Source organism: Aptenodytes patagonicus, chromosome 3 (genome assembly GCF_965638725.1).
Source record: "Aptenodytes patagonicus chromosome 3, bAptPat1.pri.cur, whole genome shotgun sequence".
NCBI lineage: Eukaryota > Metazoa > Chordata > Aves > Sphenisciformes > Spheniscidae > Aptenodytes > Aptenodytes patagonicus.
In genome coordinates this window covers 43929704-43950645 of record NC_134951.1, presented here as the reverse complement: position 1 = coordinate 43950645, position 20942 = coordinate 43929704, and the positions used below count along the sequence as shown (strand labels likewise).

Below are 20942 nucleotides of genomic sequence, written 5' to 3'. Positions count from 1 at the left end.
GTTTGAGGCGGCAGCAGCGTCAGAAGCACCAGCTATCGCTCTCAGCAGCAACGCATGCCTACAGCTGCCGGCCAAGAATGCTCTGCAATGTCTTTTCCACTTGGCCATGTATCATCTGCTTTACAGCAGAAGTTACTTGAACAATGTGAAAAGCTCATTTCTGAAGACGTTCTTGCTAAGTGGCCCTGGCACCCACAGTATGTTTGGCAGGAGGCAAGCCCGTGTAGCCTGGCGGCCTGCTAGTCTATTTTCAATTATCTAGGGTGCTCAGAGAAGAAGACATTAATATTGCTGAGGATGACATAGCAAATTACTACTGCTCCCTAACCTTTTTAAATTGCTAACACTGTTGTAATCTGTAATTACAGAAATCAGTGTGAGAATTGTGGCAGAGTATAATTATCTTTCCTGATACTTTATTGCTGTATGAATTATTAATCAAAATCAGTCTTGTGTAGTATTTGCAGCAACTAAGAAGAATAATGTATAATTAAATTTCATTATTTCTATTTTTGTGCTGGTGTTTTATGATGTTGTAATTGATAATTAATTGGTTAAAAATTCACACAATTCTTGGGAGTTTCATATGACTATGACTGCTCGGTATTCAGCATTTATTAATTGAATAATGGGCTCACTGAAGAGACCTTTGTATATAGTCTTATGTCGTTACAGTGAGCTCTCAAAAATGGTGAATTAATCATTAGGCCTTTCAATAGTTTCTTTTTAAAGGAAAGCAGTGACAATATAATCATATCCTTTGCTGTTATAGCTGTAATTGAGAGATCGTAATAACCAATTATAAAGGATGGTCATTTTAGGAGCTCTGAAGTGTCAGTTATTGATAAATTTCTTCAAAACCAAAGTGTTGATTACACAGAACAAGTCTTTTCATAGAAAAAATATTAGGAGATGGGGAAGGAAGCCTGGAAAATTATTTTCCTCCCACTTGCCACTTAAAAACAGTGCATGTTTATCCCTAAAAACTGTCAAGTCTGATGTGCTTTTGCTGCCATTTGTCAGAAGTACAAGTTCCTCTCAACTTTTTCATTATTTTATCATCATTCTCACCATTTTTTTCCTAGTACCTTTTGCTAAATTGTGAGGGAGAAAAAAATTAATAGAAAACCTCAGAACAAAAGAGTATTTTTTCACACTCTCTGCATCCTATTAAACAGAAATACTGTCAGAAGTTTACATGCAAATCTGCGGTGCAGACTCTCCAGCTACCTCTGACCAAAGAGCCTTAGATGCATTCAAGCTGACCATTTCAAGGTATTCCTAAGTGTCTTTTTTTAACTGTTAGTGGAGCTGATTGGAAGAATGTGAACTGGAACTAAAAATAACCACAGTTCAGTATTGATCCTCTCTTAACACCATCAGGAGAAAGCCGGGAGTCACCTTGTATAGCAGGATATAATGCGAGCTCCAGCTTATGCTTCCAAGCAAAACCTGCAGTTCATTTTACACTGGGTCAGGTACTGCAACTCCTAAATGAAAAATCACACAGCGTTATCTGTTGGCTTCCGTACTAAAATGCAGCGTTACAGGCATAATGAGGAGATACCGATAAACCTTTTCAGGCCTTTACCGTGAAGTTGTTGGGAGTCCTCTGTGCACTGTTGTAGATCTGGTGTCCTGCTTACACCTTCTGGGATACAAGCAAGCTTTTGTTTCATGGGATGAGGCGATGCCTTTAGGCCCCTTTTCTGCCCCATACCCTTCCTTGCTGGTGTTTTGCCGTGGAGAGGCTACAAAGCGGCTTCCACTGCAGTCTGTGCACCTTTTATCTGTTGAGCTTAACATCTGATGGCTTCTCATGTCCTAAACCCACCATTCCACCGGAGCCAGTGGGGGCACCCACCGCATGTAGTCTTTGGACGGATGTTTTCTACTGCTGGCCCTCAACAGCTTGGTCCCATGCAACTTCAGTGCCCATTCGAGAGAGGGGAGCGCAGGGCAGTGTGCCCATTGCTCTCTCAAAGTGATAGATTTGGGTTTTCATCTGTGTTGACATCTATCAAATAATTTGTTTCTGAGACAGTGGTGAGTAGGTCAGGAAAGACAGATAATACACGTGCGTTCCTCTGCCCAGGCAGTTTGTTGTTGGCCAGTGTGCTGGCCAACGTGAATATTCATCCCATGTAAACTTGTACCCTGAGTAATGTGGCCTTGGATATTTTTGTTAGGAGTGACTAATCCTTTTACAAATCCAGTGAGTTCTTTGCCCAGTAACATGCAGCAGTGGTCAGTTGTACATATGGTTTATTGCAGTGACTGTGAAATCTCTCAGGAAAGACAAAACGAGCATCTTTCTATGAGTACAGGGTACAATTTCAGTTTGTTTCTATGGTCAGGAATCACAGCTCTTCTTTCTACAAATTCTGCATTTGCCTTGCTTCTTTTACTTGGGTGTCCTCTCCTATTTGCAACATTAGAAACAATAAATAGCCGTGCTGCTTTGACCTTTTTATTTTGTATTATTTGTATAGTGTTTATCAAATTGATCATACATGTTAAGGAGGGTTTTTTCTCTTTCCTTGTCAATAATCTTTTTTGTTGTTGTCCTGAGGATTTCTTTTCTCCCTGTTTCAACATCAGTAATCAGATGCAAACACTGCATAACAGTGTACTACACCAGAAGTAACTAGAAAATATATCTCCTTATTAAAATATTTATCTCTCTCTAAAATCTATCTCTAAGTGATGACAATCTGTCTGTCTCCAGTCTGTCTTTTTCGTGAGAGACTCCAAACTGGAATTGAGATGCCAGGTCAATGAGTGCCTGTTTTACTGTGACAGCAGTCAAACACTGCAACAGGTTTTCCAGAGATGGTGTGGGGTCTCCATCTTTGAAGAGATTCAAAACGCAACCGCACATGGTCCTGAGCAGCCTGCTCTAGGTCACCCTGCTTTGAGCAGGGAGGCTGGACTAGACAGTATCTAGAGTTCCTCTCCAACCTCAAACGTTCTTTTTTTTTTTTCCCTCTAATTGCCACTTGTGTATAATAAAGTGCCCTGGGTTTAGTGTGTCACCTTGTTAGTGTCTAATGCTTTTTTATATTAAGTCTTTTTGAAATTCCCAGCAATCCCTATTACCTTTGACATTTGAACTAATTTTATCAATTTCAGTCTCCCTGTCATGGTCTGTGGTCACTAATCAATATAGGATCATCAGATAATTCATGTTGGAAAGGACCTCAGAAGGTTCCTAGCACAACCTCCTGCTCAAAGCAGGTCAGCTCTGAGATCAGAGCAGGTTGCTCAGCACTATATCCAGTCTGGTCTTGAAAACCACCAAGGATGGAGATGACACAACCTCTCTGGGCAACCTGGTCCTCAGTTTTTCCTGACGTCCAGTCTAAATCTCTGTTGTTTCAAATTGCTCCCATTGTCTGGCTCCATCTGCTCGATGACCTCACTGTAGGTAGTGGCAGGCTGCTGTTAGGACCCCGGTATGCCCAGGCAGTCTCCCATCCAAGTACGAAGTGTGCCCAACCCTGCTTTAGCTTCAGAGATCAGCTGAGCTCAGGCATGTTGCATGGTGTGGCCACAGGCAGATGTGAGCCACTGGTACTGCTGCGGTTTCATTTCTGGAGGAATTTCACTGTTAACCTGCTAAAAATTGCCCCTGCATCCCTTCTCCGTTGCATACAGTTTAGCCTAAGTGATTTCCAGTCTGATGCAACTTCTCACCTTATGACAACTGAGCTTCTTTAGCAGCCTTTTGTAAAGGTTTTGTCAAAGGATTTCTGAAAGTCAACACTAATTACACGTACCAGTGTTCCTCACTGCTAATTTGACACACTTCAGGAATTCTAATAGAGCCCATCAGAGACATGACTTCCCCTTGCAGAAGCCATGCTGCTTTGTCACGATGATAATTTGCCTGGTTAAGTGCTCTGTAGCTCTGCCACAATCGAGATTTACCTTTTCACGTAATTAACCCAGTTCTGATGCAGGACTTTCTGGTCTGTCTTGATAAGATTTTCTCTCCCCTAATGTTTCCCTTTAAAAACAGACACCACATTGCCTGCCCTCTAGTCTTGTGAGGAAGGAGCTGTTTTTTTGTGATAGGTAATGTATTTTTGGTAGCAGCTCAGGCAGTGTGTTCATGAGTTCCTGGAGAGTTTTGGGCGAGTGCCAGCTGGTAGAGACGACATGCTGCAAACCGAAGTGATTTGGATGTTCCATGAGCAATTTTTTTTGTCTTGAGGTTTTGCTCCATGCTGCCCATGCAGAAGGGCTCGGTGGGATCTCCCACCTGTCGCTGTGGAAGGACCGTGTAAGCAACGTTCCAGTTCGCTTCACTGCAGTTGCTGGACTTTACCAGCAACTTTTTCTGGCGAGGTTTCAGTGGTGCTTTCCTTGCCCACAATAGTTCGTGCCAGTTTCTGGAAACTTTTGTTTCAAAGAGGCTTTTTCTGGCAGTATGGTGACCTATATGCAAACAAATGCACAGCATGTTCTTTTGAGCTGGAGAAAGGCTTGCTAAGACATTCTCTCTTCGGTTTGAAGAAACACCAAGTGTGTAACAATGATTTCCATGAAGAAGGTTCTGCAAACTCAGCATAATACTCAATTCAGCAAAAAAATACGCGGTTTGAATTAACACTGTATAAAAGACTTCCAACCCAGCTTGCCTCAGAGTTCAGAGTTAATACCCAATCCCTGCTTTTTTCTTCCGAGGAGAGGAAAAAAAAAAATGTTGAATTCTGCTGATTTTCTTGCTACTACATGCCAAAGCCTTATGGTGACCTTTTCTCTTTGCACTCTAAACCCTTTCCCCGTGAAAATGAACAATATACTTCCCAGTGCAGGGTTTCACCATCTTGCTCCTGTCCTGCAGGATAAGGCCCTCTTGGAGAGGAAACACCTCATGCCTGGAGGTCATTCAGTCGATGGCAGATTGTGGAAAGGGGAAAACCGTAAATCACTTGCATTGAAACATTAAAAGCTGATAAATAGGTGGTCCTGAGCCATAGCCCAGCCCCAGCTTCCCTGTGCGCAATGCAGGGCTCGGGGTGCTTCCTGGAGTGGCCAGGGGCACGGCCACGGGAAGTCTGTGTCGGGCTGAGATTGCAGCCGCAGACCAGGGCATCCATGTGGGCTCTCAGCAGCTGCGGGAAGGGGCACAGCGTGGATCCGCTTTCGGGAAGCCCCTGGAGTCACAACGGTAGCTAAAGACTGCTGGAGCCTTGGGAAAGCATGGTGATATAAGCAGCTGGGTGGAGGTCATTCCCAGGAGCATAGCTAGGGATCCGCTGGAGCGAAAGGTGCGATTTACAGCCCCAGCATCTCAGTACCGCATTGGTCAGGTTTCCTAGCATAGAAGGCAGGCTTGCTCGCCAGTGGGGAAATACACCGTGGTATTTTCAGCACTTCACAGGGCATGCAATGAATTTTTTTAAAAAATACACTTGATGAGAGCTGTAGTTAAAAAGTGGGAAATTACTAATTAGTAACCAAGTAATTCAGGGTTTGATTCACACAAATTGCACTTTTACTGTAAAAAAGGATTTCAATTTCAGGCAAACAGTATTTTTTGTTTTTTTAAAAAAGGCACTGAAAATATAATTGATGTTCTGTTCATTACCTGCCAGGTTTCAGGTTTCTTGTACATTTTTTCATCATCTGAGACATTACAGGCATAAGACATGCCTGGAAAAAAAGAAAAAAAAAAATGAACGCTTTCCCCTTTGCATTGTCATTTGCAACTCTCAGGTTTTCCCACTAGATTGTTCTTGTAAACTCTTCCATTTCATAGCACGCAAGAGTGACCACTTAGAACATCTATATAACACTATCGTTAGCATCAGAGTTCAGTTACACAGAAAGCTATGAGTGGGATGAGCTAAGTATCATTTTCTCTTTTACCTTACTGTAGTGCTAATAAAATGATTGCTGTCAATTCTTCTCATTAGTCTCAATTTATGAGGGGGAAAAAAAGAAGAATGAATTTTCTCCTGATTAAGAAATCCAACTGGTAGCATAAAAAAACCCACAGTGTCTCCCTCCCTTACCTGTGTGCAGATTGATAAGCAGGTTTGTATCTTCTCTCTAGATACGAAGTCGGTGAAGGGCTAATGGATTCTGGGTTGGTTGGTTGGTTTTTTTCTGTTCATGTAGGCATTTCAGATGGGTACTCTGAAGCGTAGTGTGAGTCAGCAGTAAATACTGAAAATACCGGTAAAAGGGAAGCTGCAAGCATCCCATTAAGAATTCCAGTAATACTATAGTTTTGTAACGTTGGCAAAAACACTTATTTTGTAGAAAGAGTCATCACAGCCACTAGCTTAAAAGTACTCCTATAAGGGTGGGCAGATTGAGTTCTTTTTGAGAAGTCTAGTAGATACTTGTGCAAGTAACAAGCAGATCCTCTTATGTCCATTTTTGTCTAGATTATTAGTATCTTTCAAATGACACTGTAGGAAAATGGTACCCTGGTTTGAACACATGGCAAGAGAAATAGTTTGAAGTCATGTTGTGTCTGCATGTGTACCCGTATATTGTACTAGCAAAGGAAAATGCTGCAAAGAACCATGTTAAAAAGTAGCAGAGGAGGAATTTTGCTTCCACTTTCTGCAGTGGTCAGATATTTGCAGTGCAGCAGTATTATACTAAAATACCTCTGTCTGTCGCCCTTAGCCCTATATGTCTCTGAATCTTATCTCTCAGAAGGCGGTTGTTGTTTGGAAAAATAATTCCTTAAAATACTTGAAGTTTGTGTGTTTGTACGACTTTCCTTTCGGCAGCAGATAGAATACGTGCAAATAATCCTTTTTCCCATGTAAGCCTTAAAACAAGTATGTTCGGTTTGTTTTGGGGTACATAGTGTGTTCAGACACAGCACAGGCTTTTACAGTTTTCTACTCAGAGAAATTGAAATGGGAAAATAATGCAAAGAGAATTCAGTCTGGTGCTGGGCAGAAAGTTTTGGGTAAGAGAAGAATTACTTCAATGTGTCCAAGTGCAAAGGGGGGGTCATGCAGTGTTGGGTGTTGGGGGAAGCCGACCCACCACCACCACCGCACGTCTGATTCCCATGTTCAAAGGCGATGCTGGTTGCAGAAATTGCAGAACAGCAGGCAGGGAACTTCCTAGCTCAGACAGTTGTAACAGGTGTCTTACATCCTTCCAACCTCTGCTTTGCTGTCAGGAGGGGGAGACATCTGCAGGCAGGAGTGGTCCCGACACCCACGTGCTGCCCTGCCCCCCAGGGCTGGACCTCTACACGTGCTGGGGGATTTTCTTGGGTCTGTGGGTCTGGAATGCAGAAATTGCTCTTTTCTGTAAATTACATTAAACTGCCGGTGAAAGTGTGTTGCTTTAGCCATACCTGGAAATGGATTTCTTCTAAGCCACTAAACATCTTTCTCCCCCCCTTTAGGCTTAAGATAGCTCTAATTCTAATTGAGAGATGAGGTCGCTGTAGTTAGTGGCTTGTCTTCGTCGGGTACAGTTCCACCTTGCATTTCACTTGGGCAGAGGTCATCACTGTAAACACGCAGCACTGCCTGTCCACTGGAGAATAGGCTGGGGTTTTGAAGGTTTTTTCCCTTAATCTGAAAATAACAGAAGCAAGCAGAAAGCCCTTTTTTCACTATTAGAAGACCCGACAGTCACTCTTGCTTTTTTTGCTAAAATCTTCTAAAATTTCCCATGTCCCCATGTTATTGCCTCTACTAAATCAAAACTCGTAGATGCGTAGTAGATGGTTGAAAGAAAGCACTTTGCAGTCCATCTAAACTCTACTTTGGTTTTGAGGGGGGAAGACAAAGAGGGGTTAGGTAATGGAAGCGTGGTGGAGTGAAAGCCCGTGGCAACGAACGCCCTTCCCCATACCTTTCCCGAGCAACTTGCTCAGATTTAGGAATAAATGGGCTGCTTGGCTGTGGTCCCGGGGTATCCAGAAACAGGGCAGCATTCGGCTGCGCCGCATTCACCTGGCAGCTGCATTGCTCCTCACCACCTTGTTTGTGTTTTCTTCCTCCCTTCTTCCCTGCAGGGTGTGAACGGCATGTCTGTGGATGAGAAGACTGACTCCCCCATGTATGTGTATGAGTCAACGGTGCACTGTACCAATATTCTCCTCTGCTTAAATGACCAGCGGAAGCAGGACATTCTCTGTGACGTGACGCTGATCGTGGAGGGGAAGGAGTTCCGCGCCCACCGGGCTGTGCTGGCTGCCTGCAGCGAGTACTTCTTGCAGGCCTTGGTAGGGCAGACGGAAAATGACCTGGTGGTCAGCCTGCCGGAAGAGGTATAGTATGTCACCATGCCCCTGCCATAAACACGAGCCCCCTCCATCCCACACGGTGAGGAAGACCTCCACGGTCCACTAAGGAGGCCAAGGGGAGTGCGTCACGAGTGTTGTCAGAGCCTACCCCAGTACGGCTCTGGATGTGGTTTTTGTGTTTGGGTGGGTTTTGAATCGCTGAAGGATGGACATGTTCACGCCACCCTTCCTCACCAGCAGAAACTCCTAATGGTTGTGGCAGCAAAGCTTTAAGATGCTTCAGCTCACCTTTCTCGCCACTGCCATGGGAGTCATACCCAAACACTTAATTACCGTAGCCTTGTTCAGGGCATTATCAGGACCTTGATATTCTTCTGCTCTTCCAGACAGGAAATTTGAACAGGGTGACTTGGCTGCTAGATGGCAAGTTGTTGAAAAATAATTTGAGCTGTCATGTTGTTGTGAGTCTCATTGCTGTCCACCCCTCTCTGGCAGCTCATGTCCTCGTCCTTCTCTTTCCTCTTTTCTGCACCTCATTCAGCCTTGCTTCCTCATGTCTCCCCTCACGTCGAGTTTGGGATTTAACTGCTTCAGCCTGTGTGTTTTCCACCGAGGAACCACGAAGATGGTCTGCCTTTTGGTTTTTCTCCTGCGGCATGGCTCCTACAGCAGGAAGCCAAGGGACATAGAAAATACATACCTCACTGGAAAGTTTACTTTATTTTACCACAAAATCTTACTGGCTGGCTTCCACCCCCACTGTAATTTCCTCACAGCCATATGGCCGTGACAGCACAGCTACCGTAGGGCACGCCAGTGGCTTTGCTGCCCACAGAGGGGAGACGTGTGCCTGCTGGCCAGGGCTGCTGTCACCCGCCACCTCGGCACTGCCTGCCCGGCATCTCCGGCTGGGACGGGCGGCACGAGAAGGGTGGCGATGTACCCAGGGCACAGGAAGGCAGTCGCTCAGTGGGAAGGTACTCTGGCAAACAGAGGGGTTTTCACCATCATTTGCTTAACGCCCATGAAGAAGCATGGTGTGTTTTTAAATGATGACAGGTCCTGAAGTGTCACACACCATTTTTCCCCCTCTGGTTTAGCTCTCCAGAGACTTCAGCGTCGTCGTGATGTTGTCACAGCACAAGTTGGAGAGCATTAGAAGAAGTAGGTCACCGGGTGTGACTTCATGAGTCTTGACACTGAATATTACTCATGAAGAAATTTCAACCCAGACATTTTGCATAGGAGTTTAGAGATAACACAGAGGTCGTGCTAGGATGCGCACTATGATTCTGCAGTGTCCACTAATAATTTCCAGTGGAAGAATTGAGTCTCAGTCAGTGTCGCATAGCTTTCGCATTGCAAAGCAAGGGCAGGAGCAGAGAGGTGACAAAACATGCCCAGGGGTGCACAGGTACGAAGAGGCAGGAGAGTATCAGCACTCTTCTACAAAGCCTTGGTGAGACCTCCATGTATGATTCAGGTCCTGCTAGATACAGAAAAATAATTTAAATTCAAATAAGCATATACAAGAGTGACTGAGATGTTCAGAAGAAGGAGCCTGGCCTAAAGGAGGAGAAGACAAGACCATGGCAGGTCCATACTGCTGGCGTGACAACTGCGACTTGCTACAGCTCTACGTAGGCAGAGGAGATGAAACGGCTGAGAGGAGGAGTTTCTCTTTAATACTAAAAGACAGTGTTGACACAAGCATTGATTGGTTTCAACTGGCTTTTAGTAAAAGTAGATCGGAAATTAGAAGATTTCTAATCACAGCAGCGGTGAGGTGCTGAGCCGCAGGCCAGTGGGAGGAGCAGGGTGGTGGAGGGATCGTGTGTCTGCACTTGGTGACCCAGTCCTATGTTCATATGACACTAAAGATTTAAAACACAAAGGTTTGTCTTTCTGTGTGTTCTATATGAGATACTACGTAAAAAAAATTCCTCCAGTCCAACCATAAATGATTTCTATTTAAGTGAATCTCCTTTGGATAAATGAAGTATTGGAGTTTTACATTTTATAATGTATCTCAATGAAAGATCAAAAAGCTTTAGTGACTTAGGGTTACACTGGCTGCTGTTGCAGCTCCAGTGAAGTCCATGGATTTGCAGAAGCAGTGAATCTAGTTCTTAAGGTTTTTCCCAGTACTCTGAAATTGTCATGCTTCACCTAAGACCACCACTGTTATTTTGCCACGTGCTTCTATTAGTTGCAGAGCGCCAGGGCTTTAACTTTCTTATCCTGGAAAAGAACTCTCTTAGCTTATTAAAAAAGATACCTACAGTTGCCAGTGCTTACTTGTACAGATATTTTCCACACGCAAATTAATTGCTGTTAACTGCACTGAATCTAATTTGCTCGGTGGCTACTTTATTTGAATAGCTATATGTGAGGTGGCCAGTTAAATAATTTCCTCACCAGTGCTAGTCACTTGGGGTAAAGAGAGCTGCCTGGTGCACTTCGATATTTCTCAGTTATTCCTTGGTTAAGGTGCACATCTCTGCTTCTGGAGTTGCTGTGCTTCAGAGTGCTGGGCGCTTTGGTAGGTGCCCGTGCGTAGATATGGGAAGTGCCTCCAACAAAGAACAGTGTCGGAGCTCCCCACAAAAGGAACTGAAACACTCCTGGTTTTTAAGAGCTGATAGAGTAGCGGAAAAACCATCTCAGTTATACTGCATTAAAAGAAGTTATCAGGGTCTTTTTCAGTTCACAAGCTAACGGCTCTTCCCAAGGCTATTGTTTTTAGTCCGTGGTCTGCAGAGCTCTGGCAGCCCATTTCTAAAGGTATCTGTGAAAACTGACTTAATCTGTCATGTAGGGGGTTTTTCCTCTAGTGGAAAAATTTCAAACAAAAGTTGAAAGTTAATGTCCTGAGCCAATACTTTTTTCAGGCTTAGAGACAATTTATGTTGGCATATACTTGTTATAGAAAAACAGAGATTGAAAATCGTTTTTAAATATAGTCTCCACAGTTCAAAACTTTTCCAAAGGTGACGATTGCTCCTAAATTAACAAAAATATTTTGAAGTCAACCATGCAAGCATTGCATTTTAAATTCTAGTGAGATTTGAAAACTGCTGAAGTATGCAATTGTGGAGAAAGGGCATTATTATTATTATTTCTCAAAGGTTTGATGTTGGAGCTGGATAAAGCTTTATATATAAAGCTTTTACACTCATGTAATGTTGGTGTGAGGGAGCTTAACATCAAAACAAAAGAACTTATTTTTGATTATTCAAAGCAATAAATCTGCCTCTGAAGTCTGAATTGCAGACTTTTTTTTTTCCTTCATAGCATGTTGGGGTCTGTTGGTTAATCTGGCATCCAGACATTGTTAACTGTTGTCTAGCTAAACAGTGAACAGATGTTTTTTACATTATTTCTTGTTTATATCCAATTACAAGTGAGAGCAGTCTTTATGACATGCCAGTGATTTCAGTAGGGAGACATTGTGCACACACAGAATTGAGACTAGTTGAACTTACAGGGTTTTAAACTGCTGCAAAACCTGGTGTTAGACATTTCAGGTCAGTTCAGGTGTGACTTAATGTGCGTCAGTTCAAACCTTTTCCTAATCAACTTAAACTAAGTCAGTACAGAGCTAATTCTGCACTGATTGAAGAGTTTCCATAAACCCTTTGGTACCAGCCTTGTTAATTTGATCTCGTACTACACCTTTTGTTAAAGCAATGTATTTTAGTGTGTAGATAAGTGCATGGAAAAACAGCCACGTAATAACAAGGTCTGAGATGTGACCGTGGTGTGTGAAGTATCAGCCCCCAGAGCAGAGTTAGAGGAACGGAGTGTGTCAGCTGCCTACAGCTAATAAAAAGGACCCCGTTAGCTCTTAATTTCTATGCTTTTCTCTTCATTTGCAGTTTTTGGTAAACAACAAGAACGTCGCCTGCTTTTCACCTAGGGTATTTTTCAGCAATTGTGCAGTTTTCCTCTAGCAGCTGCTGTTAAATGCAACCCAAAATTAATATTTTCCAAGAGCTGAGTTTTAAGCTGTAAAGTTACTCATTCACTCCATACCCCTAACTGTTGTTTTGTTTTATTTAATCACGAAAACTGGTCTTCCTTCCTTTAACAAGGCACTTAATTAAGCTTTTAATTCATGATAAGAAGTTAAATGGCACTTATGAGGCTTTTTTAATGGTTTCCACTTCCCATCCAGATTACAAAAAAAGGTGTGAGAGAGAGAGAGACACGGCTGTCAGCCAGGGGTATTGTAGGTCATGCCAATATTAGCTGGCAGCAGGCCATTATCCAATTAACATTGCTTCATCGCTGCAAGTAATAGCTCTCGAGTAGATGATTGAGTCATTCATGCTGTAGTGGTACTCTACTTTACTTGAGAAGGAGCCAGTGCTTCGTCGAATAGGCTTTTTATTCGCTATTATTACCTGCCTGGCTTTGCTAATAGAAGGGCACAGCGAGTCTATATGGGCAAGCTGAAGGCTGGGCGCTGGACAGAGGAGCATCGTCTGTGCAAACACCTTATTCCCTTGGTTTTCTGAAAGCTGAGGTTGCGGTTAAATGGTGAAAAGACAGAAACAGCAACAACAAATAAAACCCCTCACTTGCATTAGATTCCTACAGCTTAGAAAGGAGATTCCTGACCTTGCTTGCGTTTTTTTGACTTTGGGGTGTACATTTGAAAAAACCTTCACGTGGTCATTCCAGCCATGAGAGCACCGAATGCCTTCCTCTCTGGTGAAGTTAAACACAGGTCTTCTGAAGTAGTAGACCAAGCTTTCTCTAGCACTGGTCTGATACTATCCTTTCTGTTATAAAACCAACTTGCTTCTCAAGTAGGTTGGTTAGTTTTACCTGCAACCCTCGAATTTCTTGAATCTGTTTCAAACAGTGGTTACTGGTGACTTTTCAGTGCAATGAACTATCTGCTGGAAATGTTGCCTTCCAAAAGGATTAAGCGGAGTTGTCTGTGGCTTATAAATCTTCCAAGGGGCAAAGGGAAGCAGCATCTGTTTTAGGAAGAGGGGTTGGGGAACTTTTTTGTTTGTTTATCCGCACAGCTCTTTTCTTTGCTATTAAAAGAATGATGTTCAAAGTAGATGTTAGCACACACCACGGGCTGAATTTCTCTGTGTTCTTACTGCTTTACTGCTCCCTGACGGCTGCTGCGAAACCTGCCGTTTCCCCACGAGGTCTAGCCCTGTGAAATCTGTCATCTGCTTCTTCAGTTGACGTGGGTTAACTCCCTCACCCGGCTAATCTTTGCAAGGAGAAAGGCAGGAGGGGACCTCGATTCGGATTCAAGGCTGGCAAAAGCTGAGTATGTTGGAAAGCGAAGGCATGCGGCACCCTGGGTGGGACTGAGCCAGGCATCTAACATTAGTATGGCTCATAGCTGACAGGGAGGAGAAATACTGGCAGCTGCTAACCATCCATGCCAACCCACCAGCCTGAGGGAAAAATGCTGGGAATTAGCCAACGAAAGATGATTCCGATGAGGAAGAAATCAAAGGCAGGATGGAGGAGGTCAACTGTTAGAAACCCTGCTGGCTAAAGACGATTACTATTCCTTTTTATCTCTCTAGAAATGAACGATATTCTCTTACTTTGTCTCCTTCCTTTCTGTGTACTGTGTATATGTTATGAATAGGATATCTTTAAGGAATGCAGGGACTGAGCTGGGAGTGCTCTGCACAGGAGCGTGGAGTGGAAGAGGCGATAAATGTGGGAAAGAGAAGCAAGAGGGCGAGAAGAAAATGTCTGCTTGGAAGTTTGTTTCCCAGCTGGAGGGATTTTATTACACAGTAGGGAACAATGAAAGACCCTTTTTCTTTGGCACCCCAGAGATGTATTAGGAGTAGCTAAGGTTTGTCCTCGGAGAACAGGAAGCATTAATGTGGTTTTCTTTTTACATGACTGTATCAATCAGCCATTGATGTTCCTCACAGCACTGGCCAGAATTAATTCTGTTTTGGCTCAGGAGGCAGCAATGACCTGAAAGCCTTCCCAAAAGCCACCAGCCCCTTCATCTGCAGAGCTTTTTGTAGTGGCAAGAGGTATCTTGCCATCTGTCAGGCATGGATGATGGATACATCTTGTATCAAGGCTTCAAATAAAGTCAGGCTTCAAACTCATTTACGCTTCAACCTCACCTCAGCAATGCCACTTCAGTGCGTCTGTATGGATGGAAGTTGGGTCTTCGGTTTCCTAAATTCCTCCTAGGGAATGTGGTATTTTTCATGTTGATTCACAGTGCTGACACTGACCGCACAGAAGGATGACTGGAGGCTGCGGATCTGTAGTGAGAGTAAAACTAAGCATTCGAGTACTTTTTGAAGTCTTACGTGACATGATACTAATTCAGGAGAAACTGTGAGACAGAAATGCACATTATTTTATGTGCATTGCATGTGTAGCACAGTACAAGGTACAAACGATGTATTTTGTTTCTAGCAGGTGAGCGATAAAACAGAAATGAGACCATCAAGATGTGATACAAAATTCCATCCATGTCTCACTGCAAAAGCTTCTGGCACTGCCTGATTTTTTCATGCCTCAAGTATGATGAGGAAACTAGCTGCATACTTTTCATTCCGCATGGTGTAACTTCCATTATTTTCTGATGAGGGCTGCCTTGCTATTGATAATTATTCTCTGATCTTTTCCAGTGGACAAAAGTGAAATACATCTCTGTTGTGTTGTGAGGAGAGCTAGGCTTAAAAAAGCAAAACAAAAGCCATGCATACATGCATGTTAAGGGGAGAAAATCTTGCAGTAACTCCTTTACCCTCCCTTTGGCGGTAGTTGTACTATTTATTTATTTATTCGAGTAAGCATATAAAAATGTACTGTCGAAGGGGATATGGAGATGAATGCGCAGAATGAAATTCACCACCACGATAAGTGGACTCAATTTCGTTGCCTTTGTTAGACTCCTGCCTGCTGCTAGTGCTAAATTGGGCTGATTGACTGTGATTGCACTCGCTATTGAAAAGGCAGTTTGCAGTGTGGAAACGTTGCCGCTCAAACATGACAAACACAATCTAAAATGTAAAAGATGTCCTGAAGAGTAAGTCCTAGAGGTAGACTATGCTAAGGGCATAAGCAGAAGCAATAAGCATGTATAACAAGAGGTGTATTTTGTTGGTTTTTTTTTTTTAATTTGGGGGTTTTTTTGCTCTATTCAAATATATATGTGGGCATGAATGAAAATGAGGCTGCTGAGCCATGACTGCACCTCAACACTGTGAGCCCTCTGGCCCTGTAGGCTGAGAGATCTCCTCCTCTCCTCCCTCTCCACCTTTGATTCTCTTACCTTTGCTTTTTCTCCCTCTAAAAAAGCTTTGAATTTCTTCAATGCTGGTAAACTAAGTACCTGCTCTTTTAAGAGTCCAGAAATACAGGCTAAGCATTTGCCATTTGAATAAACAGACAGATAAGGCCCAGATAAGACATCCCTCAGCTTCACCACATCAGAGACCACAACCTGTAAGGTACTTTCTGATCCCAGTATGAAGCTTTGTTTCGTTAGTGTTCCCAAGACCCAAAGAAGATAAGGTTTTATCTCCGTACAGCACTTTCTGACAAGGATTCCCCGGTGATTAATGTCAGTCTTTTCAGCTACCACTGAAATTGAGCATGTTATGGGGTGGAATATGGCATGTAGTCAAATGATGCATTGCAGCAGTCAACAAACATTAAGGCTAGGAAGTATGGTTCAATTTGGAAGTGAAATATGGGTTTTAGGTGAGCAGAAGGCAATTGAATCATACTAGGATTTGGGAATGATGTTTGTGCTCTTTGTGAATTTTATGGGCAGGCTGCTGGGTTTTTTAGAGGAACAAGTAGACACACTTTCTGTTACGTGTTCGATGCAAGCTCTGAAGGGAGAAATGGCTGGTTTATTCCAGGACTTTTGTGCAGTGCTGCATTTTCATCTGTCCCACTTTGATGGGAGACCGCCAGCAAACACCTCTGAGTCCTAGTGCAGTCTAACACTACTAAAAGCTGTGTCCTTGGGCACTTTATTTACTTTAATAAAATAAATAAATAGGAGCAGCTGTACATGGTCAAACTACAGATCCATCTAGCCCAGGCTTGGTTTGTTTTAAAATTGAAATTTAATTTCGCTGAAAGAGCTTGAGAGGAGGCTTGGGTGGTTGTTTAAAGACTTAAATGAAAAGAAAGTATCAGGCATATCTCTAGGAAGCATGTTTTAATTTACTGGGGAAAGATATCATGAGAGCCACTGGCAGCTGTTTTGAAGCCAAATTAAAATAAACTGAAAAATTTGGCATGTGTTTTTAGCAACAAACTGCTCAGTGATGTGTATGACTGCACGTTGTTTCATAACTGTAAGGCAAATGGCCTTGGATAGGGACAAGCTTTAGACAGCCCTTGAAGAAGTTTGGTGCTCAGTACAGATATAGTTGAGTGGAATTTAAGATCCTAAGATAACATGGATCAGATTTGCTAATAAACCTTTCTGTCCTTCACTTTGCTTAATCTGACCTTATAAGAGCAGATGGCATCAAAGTGTGCGGTTAAGTGCAACTGTCTGTTTCCCGCACACAGAAGTAGTTGAAATCTTTTCTTTTTTCAATTTTTGTTTTGTATTTTGCGATTTTTTTTTTTTTTGCTTAAAGTTTGCACGATGCATCTTTTGGGTCACTTAAGAGCCAGTGACGGAGGCTTTAGAAGACTTTGTGGAGAAGAGAAGGTCAATTCGTAACTGAAATGGCACCGGGAATTTCTTGCCGTGACCCAGGGACTGCTGCTAGCCAGGGGGTCCGCAGTTAAAATAGCCATAGCTGGGCTGAGAACGGCAGAGAATCGGTACTAGCACTTTCAGTAAAACCAATATATAAACAAGGTGTCACCAAACAGCTGGAATTGAGAGGTATCAGCTCTGAAGTTAAATAATGGTAACATAAAACCTTCAGCAGTAGATTTTTGAGGTCTTTTGTGAACAAATAAAACACTGTCATCACCGCTCTGTGAATGCTGGGGTAGAAGCTGATGCATCAGATAGGAATTACAGCACAGGTCTGTGCATCAGGTCAGTGATGATTAAATCACCTTGTGTGAACCACTCGGCTATGTTTACCTCTCTCTAAACTCTCTGATTCACATTACTTCACATGGAGGTGAACAGACTGACCCACAGCTGGCACAGCTGCTTGTCCCAGAGCAGCCCGTGTATCTGAACTCAGAGCTTCCAGCTTATCACTCCTCAGCCAGAGTTTCAATCTCATTTTCTTCCCTCTGTATCTTTTAAGCATGCAGGAGGCATTGAGGGGATTTTCAGACTAGTTGCAGCATTTCTCAAGATGAATGGGGTAGGATGGAGCCTCTCGCTGCCTTATCTGGCCGATTGGTCCTGGGTGACGGACGGGCTCTACCCTGTGTCCTCTGCCCGCTCTTCCTGCATCACCCCTGAGGTCCTGTGCACTGCCATCGATAAGAGCTGCTGAGACTACCACATCCAAGAGGAAAGTAGACTTGGAGGCGTGGAACAGGTCAGAAAGAGTCTGTGAAACACTACAAAGACTTTCAGTCCCTTACCAGGAGACTGGGGCACTTTGAGGATGCTTATTTAGGAATTTTTGCCTAAGTGACAGAGCTGTTGCAGACCCAGGTTCAAAAAGAAAGTCTTAATTTAAAAAAGAAAATCTTGATACTCAGAGCAAGATTTGAAAACTTTTTCCTGTATTATTGTAGCTTTTGGACATCCCATCTGTCTCAAACAATAGGCAGGTAAGTACCTAACACGACTTGATCTCTTCCACTGAGAGCTATTCAGTCTTGGCAGGTGGCAGCTGTGGGTTTTCAGGTCCCCAAAAACCAGGCACCTTTGTTTTGGTGTTGAAGCAACCATATTTAGTTGAATATGCATTTGGGTTTGGTAAGGCATGTGCGCCACATCATTCCCTACAGCAGCTGCTCATCATTTCAGAACAACACTTTAGAGAAATGGAAGTGTACAGACTTACTGTAAGAAGCGCAGAGAGGTTTGGCAGGTGTGACACAGGATGGATTCAGCAGCAGCATTGTATTCTCAGTGCTTCCTTCTGCTCCTGCGGTGTCAGATGTACTTCCCGAGGCCAGGGCTGAGGTGTGTTTGTCAGGGTAGTAAAATAGAAAGGAGACTATCCAAATAAATGGATTGACCCAGAAGTGGACCTGAACAATGCTAATAGTTTGAAGAGGTGTGGGCATCCAGTCCAACACTTCATAATATTTTACTTGAAGTTTGCTTGCTTTGAATTGTGATAGGACCAAGTTGCCTAGTCTGTGCATATACCTCTTACTCTATGTTCCCAGAATGGGTGTGGATGCAGTCTGTGGTAGTGTTTCAAGGTAAAAAGAGTAGATTTAAAGGAAAAAATTGTCCATGCAAACTTTACCAGTGCAGTTCTCAGTTTCAGGAAAAATGTTTTTGATGAAGTGGTCTGGGATTTTCGTCAGACTGTCAGCTAGGAGGCTGAGGCTACCTTTTGTCTGTGTAAAGCTTTTGCTTCTGGGAAATGTGTTGGGTTTTTGTTTACCTTTGAAATTCAGGCCTGTGGTCCTCTGTTTCAAGGGCCTGCAGCTAGTAAGAAACAAGTCTTAAACAACTCTGAAAGCAAAATATCTTTCCATCTCTGACCACACAGCAGTAGTACAACGTGCTTAGCCACCTCTCTCTCCAGATACACAGGCAGCCTTCAGAGAAAATTTCCCTGTCAAGGGGATTCTTGGTCAAGTAAAAACAAAATAAGCTCAAGTTATTTCCTGTTTCTTTCAAAGGACAGGGTTGGAGCCAGTAACCTTTCAAGACAGGAAAAAGCTGGGGAAAGACAAATCCTGACAACTTCCCTTCTGCTTTCCACAGAGGACTAGTGCTCATTTCTGCTTCCGGAAGGGGAAGCTGGACTTGAGGTGGATGGGTCTCCAGCCATTCCGTCTGCCTGTTGAATTGAACTATTTTTTAACCTTATTTTTATCTGACTGCAGATTTCCATGTTCCCCCATGGATGGCTTTCTGCATATGGCGTTTTTGTCTGGACATAAAGCCAAATCAAGCAGCTTCTGTCTATTCCTTGAACTTGTTAGTTTTCAGGAGACTGGACACATCAAACCAAGGCTCTGTTTTGAATGTCTGAATTAATTTGTCAAATGCAAGGCACAAAAATTAGAGAGTTGCCTGTCTTTTGTAAGAGCCATCTATCCTTGTCATTTTTGCCCGGTTTATATAGGCAGTAGCCATTGAGGACAAATAATATCTATACCATTGTCCAAGGAAGTGAAGAATGAAGAGGTGTCCATGACATATAAAGGCATTGGGGCATTCTACAAAGAAACTTGTTCGCATCTACAAAGTTGTCATAGTAGTAGAAAGCAGAAAGAGTTGCTTTCAGTAGTGGCAGAAACCTTTAAATCAATAACTCCTTTTCTTCTTTCCCTTCAATGTATCTTGCAGTTGGAGGACTGAGAAGAACTCCCAGTAAGAGCTACCTCAGGCTTGGTTTAGTTTTGCTTCCTTTTCAAAGATGAGCCTAATCCTTCTCTTACGGGATTTATTTCAGTATTATGCATGAACTTTCCAATTGGAAACCTCCGTTGAGAGGGCATAGGCAGGTAAATTGTTAAGAACAAGCATTTGATCACGTTCTGGCCTCTGTCTTCAGCTGGTGGTGCACAGCTGAGGTGACCCTACCAAGAGCCGCTGTCAGGGCTCCTGTGCTGGACCTCCTCCAAGAAGCTCTGTAGAGCAGACGGGCACTGCACACCGTGAGCTGCTCTTCATAGCGAGCTCGGAGAGCTTCAAGTCAATCCCAGCCTCGGGGGCCCAGACTGTGCATCATCTACTCTTGGACCCTCAGCTTAGTTCTCAGATACAGTTTTACTCTGAATTATTTGGTGAGGTTACAGTCCGGTTCTGAAACTGGTTTTCTGAAGAGGAATTGCATAGCTAAAGGAGTGTGAGAATTCATGGTCATTTCTTGTCATTGTGCTTTCTACCTCTTGGTTGAATGGTAAGGTGGTAGTAAAGACCTCTCTAAATATTCTCTTTCAGGAATGGATGTTTTACTCTTAACTACGCTTTTCTTTTCCCAAACTGCTCTGATTGAGGGTAGACAAAAAGAAAGGGTCAGGTGTCATATGTGTTCTTGAGAGACTTCAAAGGTGTCACTGCTATTGTTAACAGCAGAAGAAATCAACATCAGTATAACTATTCGACCAAATTATTTCCCTCCCGATATTAAAATTTCTTAAAGCCAAGGTTTTCATGAGGCCTTTTGTGACTAATTGTCTGTGCTATCTTTTTATTTAAGGGAAGGGACAAAGTCGTTCCATTTGCAGCTTGCAACCCTTGTCCGTCTGTCAGATGGATGTATGTTTACAGGAGTCAATGAATGCCTGTTTCTAATTTCTTCCCTTAGAAAAAAGGTCACACCATCATTGTCTTTGGAAAGCTTTTGGACCAGCTTGCTTTTGTGTGTGCGTGCCAGTTTTTGGTGCCATGCCAAGCACCCTGTTGAGACTCTAGTAGTGATCGAAGGAACAGAAAGAGATTTTGAGGTTTGGTGATAAACCCTGTTCACATGGCTAAAACTCTGTAAAACCTCCACAGCGGTCTGCTGGAGAGCGGATGGAGAGCTGGGCTCTGTATTGTGTGCTCCCCATGCCCATCTCTGCTGGGGTAAAACAGCTTCTGTCCTACCACCTTTGAACACGGGGT

The 20942-nt window shown here is 43.2% G+C and overlaps 1 protein-coding gene across 4 annotated transcripts in view; it reads left to right on the top strand.

The window, feature by feature from the left end:
- BACH2 (BACH transcriptional regulator 2) overlaps positions 1 to 20942 on the top strand; it is a 196470-nt gene that overhangs the window by 137645 nt on the left and 37883 nt on the right. For all 4 annotated transcript variants that reach the window (XM_076333234.1, XM_076333235.1, XM_076333236.1 and 1 more), the window contains one exon: positions 8009 to 8263. In XM_076333234.1, coding sequence (XP_076189349.1) covers positions 8021 to 8263 — 243 coding nt within the window. In that variant the 5' untranslated portion in view covers positions 8009 to 8020. The remainder of the gene's footprint in view (positions 1 to 8008; positions 8264 to 20942) is intronic.